At 47.8% G+C, this 14,658-nt stretch overlaps 1 protein-coding gene across 1 annotated transcript; it reads right to left on the bottom strand.

The window, feature by feature from the left end:
* Nucleotides 1-200: 200 nt before the first annotated feature.
* Nucleotides 201-14,102, bottom strand: LOC142804105 (bifunctional glutamate/proline--tRNA ligase-like). The gene is made up of 2 exons (XM_075890681.1): nucleotides 10,849-14,102; nucleotides 201-1,717 (listed from the first exon to the last, which is right to left on the bottom strand). Exons 1-2 carry the CDS (start codon nucleotides 13,966-13,968, stop codon nucleotides 266-268), a joined length of 4,572 nt encoding a protein of 1,523 aa, XP_075746796.1. The 5' UTR covers nucleotides 13,969-14,102; the 3' UTR covers nucleotides 201-265.
* Nucleotides 14,103-14,658: the final 556 nt, after the last annotated feature.

Here is a 14,658-nt window from a genome sequence, read left to right as displayed (position 1 = left end):
GCCCAGTTAGACTGCAAATATATACTTGAGACTTATTACGTGCATCACTGTCGCACGGCTCCGGCAACTTCGCATTCCGCAATCGGGAGATTGCTCGAGAAATCGCCTTCCGAAACCCAACGTGCGACCTCGTGCTTCCAACGTTGGACGCAGTCAGAGGCCGCTAACATTTAATGCGCAGTGCCACAACAACACGACAGTTTACAAAAAGAACAATCGCATTTATTGCGTCAGATCCCGTTAAATTAAGAACCGATGTGGCCGATCAATAGCTTCGTCCGAACATTGTGTAGAATGCGGGTTTTCTCGTGCACCCGGGGTTGACGCACTTGTCTCCCTCCTCGACCTTGGCCGGCTGGTCGAACGGAATGCACAGGCTCTTGGCACCCATGGCTGGCGCGCCGGGCTCCGCCTCAGCGTCCTTGGCACTGTTCTTCTTGATCTCGTCCTCACAGTCCATGTCCCCGCAGAAGGGAGCCATGATGACGCACTTCTGCTCCAGCTTCTGCAAGAAGACGTCCCAGCTCTTTGTCACCGCCTGGTACTTCACCTGATCTGCCTTGGCACGATCGAACATCGCCTTCTGAATCGTCTCCAGCAGGCTCTTGATGTCACCAACTGCGCTAGCAGCACTGTACGTGATTTTCTCGCCCGTGTCCCTTCGCACGGCCACGAACTGGTTTTGCTGCATGTCCCGCGGACCAATTTCCACCCTGACTGGAACTCCCTTGAGCTCCCAATGATTGAACTTCCATCCCGGCGAGTAGTTGTCCCTGTAGTCACCCTTACACCGGATGCCCTCCTTGCTGAGCGTGGACTCGAAGTTCTGGCAGAACTTGATGAGTGCAGCCTTCTGGTCCTCCGACATCGCAGCTGTGATACCGCACGGGACGATGACGATCTGATAGCTGGCCACCCGCGGTGGCAGCACCAGTCCCTGGTTGTCCGCGTGCACCATCACGAGCACACCAATCGTCCTCGTGGTCAGACCCCATGAGTTCTGGTACGCGAACTTCTTTTCGCGTGTCTCCGGGTCCTCAAACTGAATCTCGAACATCTTGCTGAAGTTCTGACCCAGGTGGTGCGACGTGGCACCCTGGATGCCCCGACCGCTCGCGGGCACGTAGCCCTCCACGGTCGTCGTGAAGTCGGCGCCAGCAAACTTCTCCTTTTCGGTCTTACGACCCCGTACCACGGGAATGGCCAGCAGCTCCTCATAGACGGCCGTGTAGATGTCGAGGATCTTGTAGACCTCTTCCACGGCCTCCTCTCGAGTTGCGAACGCCGTGTGGCCCTCCTGCCAGAGGAATTCTCTGGTCCGCAAGAACGGCTGTGGGTGCTTGAACTCCCAGCGCACAATGTTGCACCACTGGTTGAGCTGTAGCGGCAGGTCACGGTGCGACTGGATCCACTTGGCGTACGACGGGTACATGACAGTCTCGCTCGTCGGCCGGATGGCAATGGGCTCGGCCAGATCGCTGCTGCCAGACTTAGTGACCCAGGCGACCTCGGGGGCGAAGTCTGCCACGTGCGTCTTCTCCCGCTCGAGGGCCTGAGCCGACACGAACATGGGGAAGTAGCAGTTCTGCACACCGATGGCCTTGATCCTCGCGTCGAGAAACTCCTTGATATTCTCCCAGATGCTGTAGGCCCACGGACGCAGAATGTAGCAGCCACTCACATCGTAGTACTCGATCATTTCAGCCTTGGTGATGACCTGGATTGTTGAAAAACGAAAACAGAAATGCCACAAGTTGTCGATATTTGCACTAGTTATGCCTGAGAGATGTCTTCGAATACATTAGCAGGCGTCACCTTAAAGGAGTACAGAGGCAATGATAGAACTTTTTTTTTTCAGTAAGAGTAGTGTGGGAGGCCAGTTACAATTATACGATAATGTAGGGCTGGTTTTCTGGTACACGTGGTAGCGGTGTGGCAGAGGGGGGGTGCCGAGCGCTGCCTTGCTGCTGCCACCCCCTCTTCCACCTTTGAATACCTATGCATAACAGTATGCCAATTTACCCATTTTCTAATGGCACAATTTAAACATAAGTATGTCATGACTGAACACGATATTTCAATATGCCAAAATCGTTGGAAGGTTCAAGGGGGATAGCAATTGAACAGATAAGGTGAAATTACTTGAAGAACAGTTTCACTTCCACTTCAAGAACACTTACTGATGCGACCCAACTTAAACCCAAGTAGCAACAATGACAATGTGCAGGGCAATGACAAAAATAACATTAATTTTAACGGAAAAAGTGACAGTGTGTACACATATTTGCAAGAATAACACTAATGCAACAACAGTCAGTTACAAGATAAGGATAAATGTTAGCTCTGCCCACAGGTGTCACTCTCCTACTGAGAAATAATTTGCAGATGCCCCGTCTGTTGCGTGATGCCACGGAAATATGCAAACTGCATTTGCTTGTTTTTGTGACATCAAGAGCCTTTCACATATATCAGGTAGGTAGTCTTCCCATACAGACAAATGCTGGTGTCGATGGTTCTCAGTCAACAACTCGAACATCCAGGCAAATTTCAAAATTTCTGCAGTGGAATGATTCTATGATGATGCATTCCATTGTACAACTGCAAAATTAATCAGATCTGAGGTCATGTTACAAAGAAGATACTAGCATATCACAAAGGAACAGCGTTGATTTGTTATTCAAAGAAATACAGATGGAACATCCTATTAAATGCAGTTCTGTAGCAGTAAACTGAAGGTCAAGACGTCTTAATTATTGAAAAAAATATTAGATAGCTTCAGAGAGCCCTAAATACTTGACCACTGACCTTTGTTTTCACACAAGTTTTTGTTTCAGTATGGAGTCAATGGCTACATAGACACCACGATATATTGGCTTATTATGTTTCTGCAACCCATGTTGCAATTACACATGAGGTCTGAGCCCAAAAGAAATGTTCTTACGGGAAACAACACCTCACACAATGTACTTAAATTTCACTCTCGTATGAGATTGCAATATCACGCAACAAGGCAATCCATTAGAAACCTTTCACATGAAATTAAGAGAAGAACATGAGTTGTGGATTATTTGCTGGTTTTTCGGGTCAAACCTGATGACGGTAAACAGATGTGCTTGGTTTTTCGTGCTGATTTCAAATATACAGCAATTTTTCTGGAAGGTCAACTTGTTCATAAGAGAGACAATGCTACCACGCTACTGTTGCCAGAGAAAATGTAAAAAAAAACAGCTGAAGCCAATGCAAATGTTATCGCACACCTTTAATTATAATATGCAATAAGTATAGCAGTGCAAACACTTTTCAAATCAAATTTTAATTTGTCATTCTGCATACAATCTAGTGCAATGTTCGGACCATAACTGCCACAAAGGAAACCAGAAATATGTGCGGAAAATTCAAATAATCCTCGATTGATGTGTGGGGTTTAACGTCCCAAAACTACCATACGATTATGAGAGACGTCGTAGTGGAAGGCTCCGGAAATTTCAACCACCTGGGGTTCTTTAACGTGCACCCAAATCTGAGCACACGGGCCTACAGGAGTTCCGCCTCCATCGGAAATGCAGCCGCCGCAGCCTGGATTGAATCCTGTGACCTGCGGGTCAGCAGCCGAGTACCTTAGCCACTAGACCACTGCGGCGGGGCAATTCAAGTAATCCTCAACCGTGAGCTTCAATTCTGACAAACTAAAGAGAAGCCAGAAACATTTCAGGCTCATTTTTTACAGGCGCTCTCAGAATGAGTCGGAACACCGAACATGCAGCTGCTCGCTGGCAAAGCGCACTGGCAGATAAATACAGACAAGGTCTGTGCATGGGCGGTCCACCTAGCTAGCAAGTTTATCTCCCTAGTGCATCTAGATTGATGTCGTCTTGCTCCAAAAGGATAGCGCTAGGTGCTCTTCAGCAATACACCGTGGGCTGGACAGATAGAGGCCTTTAGCATGCCACGCTCCATAATTTATAAATTATGAAAACTTGTCAATTCCTTGCAACGTGTTTTCGCGATTACCTGCATTTATTCTGAAAGAGTGCGCAAGAGTAAGATGGCCTGGCTACGCTGGCATTGCTGCCTTCTTAGAATTGCCTTAGTCTGTTTTGTGAAGTATTGTTTCTTGATTTAATTACCTAGTGATCAGTGCTTCTGCTAGCTTGGTTATACGAAGGCAATTTCTACTATCAAAGACACTCCGCTTACGAATGTCTCTGTGATAGCACCAATGAAACATTTTAGATATTGAAATAAGGTGGCATGTTGGTCAAGGCGAATTTCAGTCAGAGGAACTGATTTCATGCGCACTCTAATAAGCTCTGCGCTACTGTGAAGCTCTTTATTAGCACACCACATATTGTAATTCTCATATCTTTGTGCACCAATTACAGAATCTGGGCTCTTGGTAAAAAGTATTTTTACACTTTAATCGCCTCTCATCACTTCTTACAACAAACATTCGTTGTCTTTTGCTAAGAGGTAGTAAACAATGCTAGTCACTGATAGTCTTTCTCAACTAAAAGCCAAATAAATAGCATCATAGAGTATATCTATTTATAAAAGGAAGAACACGTTTCATTGCTTTCATATATAACAAAAAGTCGAGATGTAACCGCATTTAATCGATATGCCCGTGGTTCCAAGACGGAAACACCACCCTTTGTCAGCGCTAGTCACAGTCACATCACATACATCTTTTGATGAAATAAAGAATACAGCCCAAAGTAACAAAAAAAAAACACCAAAGCACTTGAACATGCATGCACACACGAAGGATTATGCTCCAATGCGATGCATGCACACACACAGCATGTCGCAGACACCAACCACAAAGCCGCACTTATCAAAGCACTAAGGGGCACCTAGTGCTACCGTTTTGTAGCCGTGCAATGCAAGTCTACATGTACACTGTTGTCCTTTATAAAAAGGAACACGAACGCGTGGCCTGCGCTTTGCGGCAGCTGCCTAGAGCATTATCAACCAACAGCAAAAGAAAGCACATTGGCTTTCGGCATCATCTGTTGCCAAAAAAGATAACGAGGCATGGCCGGTAAACAAGTGCCACTGATTACACCCCCTCTCTGCTCGCACAAAAGATGCCTGCAGTGCGCAGTCTAAGGCCAACATATGACATGTTGTGCGCAGCCACGCAGTAATGACCCGATTATACTCGCCGCGCAAGCGGTGAGGGATAATGCAGCAGCGTTTGTCTACTGGCCGTGACTCGTTATCTTGCTTGGCAACAGATGATGCCTAGAGCGAACGTGCTTTCTTCACTTGTCGGTGGATGGTGCTGTAGGCATCATCCACCGACAAACACGTGGCCTGTGCTCTGTGGTGGATGGTGCTGTAGGCACCATCCACCACAGAGCACAGGCCACGCGTTTGCGCATTTCCTTTCATAATGGGCGACAATGTACAAGAGAGTGTGACGTCCCCGCAAACACGAACTGAACCCCGGTCCTTTCAAGATTTTTTCGCTCGTTTCTCAAACCCACGCATAAAAAAAAAGGAAAACCTTCGGTGTATTGAATGGGCATTCCGGAGTGGATTACTGGAAGGATTATTTCTACTGTTCTCGCCCCCCCCCCCCCCGTGCAAACACGAGGACCGGGCGGCGCCTTGTCGTCTACAGACAGTGTGACAGTGTACGGTGAAGGTAATCCGCGCGCACCCTTCAGATTTGTGGCATGGGGGAGCAGCAGAACACCTTTTGTTGGTTCTGGGAATGCGACCCTGCGGCAGCGCCTGTGCCGGGTCCGGTCTGACTTCTGTCAGCCTTCGTGGCTCCAGGACTCATTACTGCGTTCTGCGCGGATGGCCACCCGCGGCGTTGATTGACGAAGAAGGGGCGGCTACGGAGAATTTCGCGGGAGACACAGAGCTGCATGGAAACGTTGAGACTTGGTCTGGACATCGGCTCATCATGTACCGGAAGTATCGGGACCATTGTTCGCCCGTAATTAAAGTGTCTTCGGACGGCTCGCCCACCTCTCTCCCTGAGGCTTGAGTTTGAACATTGTTACTTGCTCGGCTTTGCTTGGGAGAGGGTTTTCCACTAATGCGGGCCGCGGGGGCGGCCGTCGAGGATGATACACTCCGACTGACAAGAAAATATGCCGCGTCGACAGTGGCGATTGGTTTGGTGCCCCGGTAGGGTGGAGTCAGATCCTACAAAAAGGGACTACAAGACGATACGAGATGGTCAGAGATATACGATGCGATGAGCCCGAGATGGTAGAGAGGCAAGGACGGTACGATGAGGAATGAAAGTTCGGGATAGGAGGCGAGTGAATGGAGTGTTACGAAAGAGGGCTAAGATAGAAATTACTGAGAGGCACGACGTAGGCGACGATGACAAAGACGATGAAGACGCTGACAAATTGTACAGATCAGACCTCGACGCCAAGAACCAACCTTCGGCCCCGATTCAAGCAGCCAACTCCGACACCCCCACTACATGGACATTCTGTGAGACGAACATCACCTCCCTTTGCGGGAAGGGATGCGGCATATTGAGACATTGTGCGGTTTTATTAATTAATGATTTTATCATTTGTGTCATCGTGTGTGTTTTCTTTATATGCATACCCTTGTATTGTTGCAGTTTCTTTATGTGCCTGCCCTGTGTCGAACGTCGCGAGTGTCTAAATCATGTGTTATAATTTTGTGTAGTGGTTGATGTACGCAGGTATACGATGTTTGCAGTTAGTATTAAATTTAATGAATCAGTAAACAGAAACAGGTCGTAGCGTCTCTTACATCCCGGCCCCAGCACGAATCCCTGTATGCGGAAAGTGATTGAGGCACATAACCAAGAGGGAACCGGATAGACAGAATGTTTGAGTGGTCTTCCCTCTCTTTGGAAACTGGTGGCGTAGCGGGGGACGTCTCAAGAGCAATGCTTGCTTTCTAGGGAAACCACGCACATGCAGACCATCATACTACTTTTGTGCAAGCACGCTCGTCAGGTGGGCAACTGCGTGTATGTTGTTCCGAATTATTCTGAGAGTGCCTGTATATGTTACAGAAAACTGCAGTACAGAAATGTTCTGATCAGAAGTGAATTAAACACTTTATATATGTATAAAAATGCTGCAGATTTTATTAACTTTTCAAAAATGTTTCTTTCTCATACTTTTTTGTTTCTACAAGCAATGTCCCGGTATTTTATAAAGCGGTTCTCAAAATCTTCACTTGCTAAGTGTCATCGTCCCAAATTCAAAGAGGCAAGTGGTAACACCAAAAATGTTCAAACATTCTCCGTTGAGTTACATTCACACATCACTATTTTAATGATACACTACAATATCTCATACCCTGTCTCCTCGTGCAACTTGGAAGACACTTAAAAATATTCATGATCCACTCCACCCTGCGAAGGTGGCTGAGTAGCAAAGCTGTGTAGCCCCCCCACCCTATTGTATATTTAATTTATTCACATTCATTTATCTTTTTTTTTACGTTAAGTTTTATTGGCGCAAGGGCATCTAAGGCCAAAGAGCGCCAGTACAAGTGTTGTTTCAATTCGGTTATTAGTTTAAAAATTAAAACAAGTGATTAAAACATGATTAAATATTAAAACAAATATCTACGAACCATTTAAAATGCAGTATATTTAAAAGAATGTCACTTTGTTTAAAAAGGAATGTCACTTTGCTAAAACCTTCATTTTGTTGGCTGAAATCTGTGCTGATAAATTAGTCTGCAAGGCCCAAGACCCTCGCAGCTGAAGTCCTTGCCTGAGCAAGAACTGCGAAGGCTAAGACATACTTTTTATGCACCAGGCAGTACCTCACACTTGAGGCGCAGCTGGTGCCTAGGATGGAATGATATCATTGTTAAAAATTTCACTTTTGCAAGATAATGAAGAAGTCTCTTAAGGTCGACCACTGCATCAAGTGATAAAAACAGCGCTGGATGAAGTGGGATATGATGTCGATAGAGCTCCCTGAAATGGGTCAGTCATGCTTGGTGAAGCACAGGACATTGTATGAGAACATGCACAACGGTTAGACTCTCTCCACAGTGTATACATGTAGGTGGATCAGTGCCTGTCAAAAGGTGTTTATGTGTGGCATAAGTGTGGCCTATTCTGAGCCGTGTTAGAGTGACTTCAGCGAACCTGTTGAGTTTTTGGGGGATAACTTTCCTCAGCTGGGGTTTTACAAGGTGGAGCTTGTTGTCGACTTCTCTGTCCCATTCAGCTTGCCAGTGGTTGCGTAGACCTCTACGTACAACAGGTTTTAGATCTACACCCGGAACAGAGGTTATATCTATGGTTTGCCGACCAGCGGCTTCTCGTGCATTCTTGTCCACTATTTCATTGCCCGCAATTCCAGAATGACCTGGAACCCAGCAAATAACAATAGAAAGTTTTAAGTTGTAGGCTGCATAGATTTCGTTAAGGAGCTTGTTGAAAGTAGGGTTCTTGCTGTACTTGCCACAAGACAGGGCCCTGACAACACTTAAAGAATCTGTGTACACTATAGACTTTTGTATCTTGTGTTGTTTAATGTGTTGTATAATAAGCAGGATACCATAGGCTTCCGCTGTGAAAATGCTGGTATGTGCATGCATGGTTCTGGTGTCCGAGAACTTTTGTCCATAGGCTGCACAAGATACAGATATTTGAGATTTTGAGCCATCAGAGAAGAACGCGGTTGAACGATATTTGTGTTCAAGGGCCAAGAAATGTTGCTGAATAAGTGCACTTGGACAATTTTCCTTTATGATGTCTTTGAAAGACCAGCAACAAGTGATTGGACATTTCTGCCAGGGAGGAATGTTGTCTCCGTGGCGCAATCTGCTAGTGCGTCGGCTGTTATTTATAATTTTTAAGTTAGCTTAGGCTCCATACCTGCCAAGTTTAAGGATTGTGAATCCAGGAGACTTCCGCGACAAGGGGAGGGAGTCGCATTGTTTTATCCCTGTCCTTTTTTTTTTGCACCAAAAAAAACGAAAAACGTTGCAAAAACTGGAGAAGGAGCCGCATTGGTTTATTCCCACAAGTTTTAGCACCAAATGAAAACAAAAATAAAAATTTCAAAAAAACAGGTGGTGGTGGTGGGGGGGAACCGTCAACATTGAGTTGTGGCCTTACAGAACTCGGAGTGGCCGAACACACGAAGGTAGGGTTCCCCTACTACAGTAGAAGGCGCAATTCTTGAAGGGGAAAAATTTGCTTTAATCTCCAGAAATTTCGCATCATTAAAACAACTAGCAAAATATATTTTTGTCAAAAGAATTCGCATAAGTCTTCCAGGGGACACATGAATGGTAGGGACGTGCAGCAACTGGCGGGAAAGCGTGCGTCGAAGCCTCGCATGAGACCAACTGAAAACTGACTGCCAAAGTATAGCCAAAGCATGCAGCTCGACAAGAACGTGTTACTAGAATTTTGGACAGGAACGCCAAAATGCTTCTAGCCTTTTTTTATGTCTTTCTTGCCTTTAATAACCACTGCGTCAGCCATGTGCCCTCGGCTAGTAGTCACTATTGATGATTGCATTGCTGGGACCGCCGTTCCTCACGTGGCAGTTGCGCAAAACAGTAGTTCCGTTTTCAACTCGGCTGTGCTGGCTGCACGCATGCCTTCAAAACCAAGTAATTTTTTTGCCATCTATGATTGCATCTGCCCCTGTTTTGTCCGCAGCGTCCATGAAAAGCAACATCGCTTTGATTGGTCGAGTGTTGGACATGCATGCACTTTTGAAGTTCTGTCAGTTACGTCGTCGCCATCCATGATCTTGGCTGGAGCGACCGCGGTTTCGTCCACAAATGATAACCACAGTTCTGACAGTGCGTGCTCTGGCCGCGCGGGTCCTTCCGAAGTTTCAAGCATGCTGATCTCACTCTTCGCGTGACGGTTTCGGCACTAAAGTTATGACCAGCCGCGATGAGGAAAAGTGTGCTGAACATCTGAACCAATGGATGTTGCGGAACTTGACTGGGAAGGTTCACGAATTCGTATCTGCCAGTTTCGCATCATTCAGATGCTACTGTACGGCTACATTAATGCCTCCTAAATTCGTTTACAATGAAATGCAACAGGTTCCCAGAAAGCCTGGTTCGGATTGTGCTGCATTTTTGTCAATGCGGCCAGATCACGCACAGAATTTTCAATTTCCAGCAGACTTTTCTGACAACAATACAAACATAAGAATCGGTCAAATTCAGGAAGTCCCCAGGAAAATCCGGGAGACCTGGAAGGTATGCAGCTCCATCTACCTCAACATGCGTGGGACAGGGATGCAGCACACAGGTTAGATCTTATTTATTTACACATTTGTTTATGATTATTTTATCAACTCATTTACTTATTTATAATTCATTTTTTTACTTTATATACTTATTTTTAGTGGACCAGTATTTGAGTAATAAGGCTTGCCCAATTTCAGTGTCTCGTACCTGTTCTTCGAGGAGTGTTCTATAGAGTAGATGACAAGTGACGGAGTGACCATATGTTCATATTTCTCACTACTTTAAGGAAAGGACAGTTTCCTAACAGCTCTCTTTCTTTTTCTTAGACACAATATTATAAAAGAACTAATAGATAATGATGCCATAAAAAGGCAATAATGGTATTATTACCATACTTGGCATTATTGTCTGTTCTCATTATTATTACTCTCAGGGTCACACTCATGTCAATACATTTGCCCAGTTTGCCAGCAGTAGCTTGAGCTCAGCCAGGCTGCTAATGACCACTTATTGACTATTATTTATTTAAAGGCAAATACAGGACACTAATTATGGTTATATTCTGTTGAGTAGGTAACCCTTCATGGAGTTACAGCAGTGTGACCATTTGCAGCAACATATACAGGAGTTATGAAACTGACTGACGTGCCCCACCTGAGAGTACCAGTCCGGAAGGTTTTCCTCCTTCTTGGCTTCCAGCCCGAGGCGCGTGACCTTCTTGGGTCCATCCTGCGGTGCAGGAGTGCTCTCCTTCGTCGCTGCTGGTTTCTTGCCCTTCTCTGCCTGCTTGGGCTTGTCTGCCTTCTTGGCCTTGTCACCTTGCTCCTTTTGCTTTTCCTGAGACGACGATTTCGTGCTGCTGCTCGATGACGGCTTCTCAACCGCTGCGGGCTTCCACTCTTGGCCAGTGGCAGCCTTGTAATCTGCCTTCAACTGGAGCAGGGTCTTCACCTCGGTGTCGACGACATCCTTGGTGGCTTTACTAGCCTTGAGGGCCCTGACCTTGTCCCCTTGCGCCTGAATCTTCTTATCTAGTTCCTGCGCACCACCCGATGCCGAAATATCGCCCGTGCCAGAAGCTGGTGGCACGGCGGGGTTGCCGGGCTTCCATTCGTTTCCAGTGGCAGCCTTGTACTCGGCCTTCAACCTCAGTAATTCCTTGATCTCGGGCTCCAGTGTCTCCTTAGATGCCTTCTCTGCTTTCAATTTCCGCACCTTGTCACCCTGTGCCTGAATGCTTTTGTCCAAGTCTGTGACAGAAGCAGAGTTTTGTGCAGGAGGGTGTGGATTACTTTGCTTTGCAACAGGTGGTGCCGACGTTGGCTGCCAGTCTTTCCCGCTCAGCTTCTTAAACTCTGCTTTCAAGGACAACAGCACCTGAACTTTGGCATCTACTTCCGACTTCTGTGCTTTGTTCGCCTTCAGCTGCCTGACCTCGTTGCCCACCTCTTGTATCTTGTTACCCAGTTCCTCCAGCTGCCCAGATTGCATGACCACAGGCTTGCTGTCCTCGATGGGTGACTTCTCCGATGCTTTGCCCTTGGCTCGTTGCTGTTGTTCCTTCAGGCTCTCCCGTGCATCATAGAACTTTTGCACCACTTCTGGAAGGGTCGACGTTGACTGTGATCCATCAGGAATGTGAAAAAGCACCAGGGGTCCCTCCACACTAGTGTGTCGCGCAGCTTCTGGGTCGTACGGCTGGTCACATATGAAAAAGCCTTTTCTTTGAATCTGGATGATGTCGGATTTCTCGAGTTTTGCCAGGAGTGGGTCACCCAGCATGGGCACCTCAAGGCGGGTGTTTTTTCTCACAAAATCTTTGAAGTCATCGTCTTTACCCAACACTTGTTTAGAAAGAATGTGGTCGAAGAAGACGCACTTGCAGCGCACCAATGGTACTGAAGGCGTTTTTGCAAGCCATGTGACCTTGAGTGTGTTTTTGTAGTTCTTGTCATCAAGATTTGGTTCCGCAACAATTTTGCTGACTTTGCCGTCACCACCTCTGTCTACACTTTTGATTTTTAAGTTTCCAAGTCCAATGAAGGTGACATTATCCCCAGCCTTCATGGCCTGGGCATCAACCTGGTCTACGAGCAACTGCTGAGCCACAACTACTTCACGCTGTCCAAGAGCGGGGTTCTTTGGGTGCACTGCAACTTGTAGACTGTTCTCTTTCAATCCTGGGACATCAACCACAACGAAATCTTGTTCCTCAACAGCTGTGTGGCGGGGAGCTACCGGGTCAATCACCTTCTTGTTGAATGCCCAGATTTTGTCCCAGTCCATCATCACAACAGACCTAGAAGACCCCTGGGCAATGATGAACTGTTTCAGACCTTCAACAGTCATTCCTCTTCGAAGAACTCCGCGGACAGTGGGCATGCGTGGATCGTCCCAGCCGTCCACAATCTTGTTTTCAACAAACCAGGTAAGCTTTCTTTTTGACAGCACTGTGTTCATCATGTTGAGCCTGGAGTATTCATAAATGTGCGGCTTCCGCATACCAAGGCTGTCAAGAACCCAGAAAAACTGCTCATCTCTGTCATGGTATTCGGTAGTCCTTAGCGCATGAGTCACATCCTCGATGCTGTCTACGATTGGACAAGCAAAGTCATACGTGGGGTACACCTTGTACTTGCTACCTGTTCGCGGGTGGTCCATGATTTTGCACCGATACAGGGCGGGGTCCCTCATGCAACCGTTGTTGGAGTTCATGTCGATCTTTGCCCTGACGCAGCACTTGAGCCCGCGCTCGCTGCCTTTCTTCATTTCCTCCCACAGTTTCAGGTTCTGCTCGACCGTGTTGGACCTGTTTTTGGACTCGATCCTCTGCTCACGCTCGGCTTTCATCGTTTCCGCGTCGGTGTCGTCGACGTAGGCGAGGCCTTTCTTGAGCAGCTCCTCGCACTTCTGCAGCAGAAGCTCGAAGTAGTCGGACGTGAACGTGAAGCGATCAGGGGTGATCTCGAGCTTCTTGACGTCGTCCAGAATCACCTTTTCAAAGTCTTCCTTCTCCTTCTCCGGGTTGGTATCGTCGAAGCGCATGATGAGCTTGCCCTTGAAGGCCTGCTGGTAGTACTGGTTAAGCAGGGCCGCCTTGGCGTGGCCGACGTGCAGGTAGCCGCTCGCCTCGGGAGGGAAGCGGACCACCACTTTGCCCATCTCGGCACCGGGAAGATCGACGAACTTGCCTTCTTCCTTGCTGACCCTGGTTCCGGCGTCACCGGCTGTCGCCTTGGGTTGCTCGCGCACAGCGGCAACGCCGGCCGGCAAGCTGGCAACGACGTCTTTCACGTTGGGCTGCTCCGCGATGAAACGGTACCAGCGGGAGACGTTCTGCGGGCATCGTTGCGCGGCCAGCGCCGCGTGCCACGCCGGGTTCCCGTAGAGAGCCTCCCAGGCGGCGATGTCGGCCAACGTGACGGCCCGACCCACGAGGTAGGTGACCGAAGCGAGAGCCTTGTCGAGGCATCCCAGCGCATGGGCGAAACCGGCATCCGAGCCACGAGACAGCCGGGCGGTCGCGAATTCGATCCAGTGGTCGACCTCCGTGCGTTCGAGAACCGTGTTGCCGTACAGCTGACCGTCGGGCGCCGTGCGGGCTAGGAAGCGCGAGATGAGCGCCGATGATCCGAAGGACTTGCCGCCGTCGAGCTGCAAGCACGTACTGCTGTTCCAGTCCACGTTGACAAGGACAGCCGGCTTGACGTACGCGGCGGTGATCAAGGCACCCACGGGGGGCTCTGTTTTGCTGCAGCTTAGCTTGAGCTGCATCTTGCAACGCGGCACGTCGGTTGTCACAACGAGAGAAAAACGGCACTGTTTTGTTCCGGCTCCGGAGCGCAAAACTCAGCGGAGCGGATGCGGCGCGTAGCACCACGCTGTCACGGATTGCCAAGAAAGGATAATTGAATGGGATCACGAATGGGATGATGTAAACTTCTCAACTTTCGCTTCCTCGTGTTTATGAGAAGGTGTCGCTACTAAGCAATGATACTAAAACAGCAAGTATTTAAATTACAAGTAAAGTGGCACAACTACCAAGTTTACAACATTTTCGCTGTGAAATCATAAATGTTTTTGCGTTGTTTTATTGCCTAATTCTGACGAGTTTTTGAACTTGACGAGTACAAACTTTTAGCTAACCAACCTTACCCGAAACCAAGTTTGCAACGCTCAACCAGTTCAATCGACATCGCAGCTAGCAGAGGTTTCTCGTCTGGTCGTGGTTGGGGCTGCAGTCAGGTACATGACCTACTACACTCCTGACCTGCCCAGAGAGCACCTCTTCAAGCGCCCACGTTCTAGTTCATACCTTCTGCCGCTAGGGCCGTCACCTACGAGCGGCGTGGCGCTAGTCAGCACCTGCTCGCTGACGTCATCTTCACTCTTTGTGGTCAAATTTTGACCAACAAAGCACTCGTAGTGCGTATTTATGATCCAAAATTTAGAATTATTCAGAAA

The sequence above is a fragment of the Rhipicephalus microplus genome, chromosome 3 (genome assembly GCF_043290135.1).
Source record: "Rhipicephalus microplus isolate Deutch F79 chromosome 3, USDA_Rmic, whole genome shotgun sequence".
NCBI lineage: Eukaryota > Metazoa > Arthropoda > Arachnida > Ixodida > Ixodidae > Rhipicephalus > Rhipicephalus microplus.
Note: the sequence above shows the minus strand (reverse complement) of the source record. Positions and strands in the feature narration are given on the sequence as shown.

Bases quoted from the DNA above. Each gene is read 5' to 3' on its own strand.
- LOC142804105 (XM_075890681.1), bottom strand. From the start codon at position 13,968: ATGCAGCTCAAGCTAAGCTGCAGCAAAACAGAGCCCCCCGTGGGTGCC. The intron at 1,718-10,848 runs GTGGGGCACGTC...TCAACAATCCAG, and splicing joins TTCCGGACTGGTACTCTCAG to GTCATCACCAAGGCTGAAAT.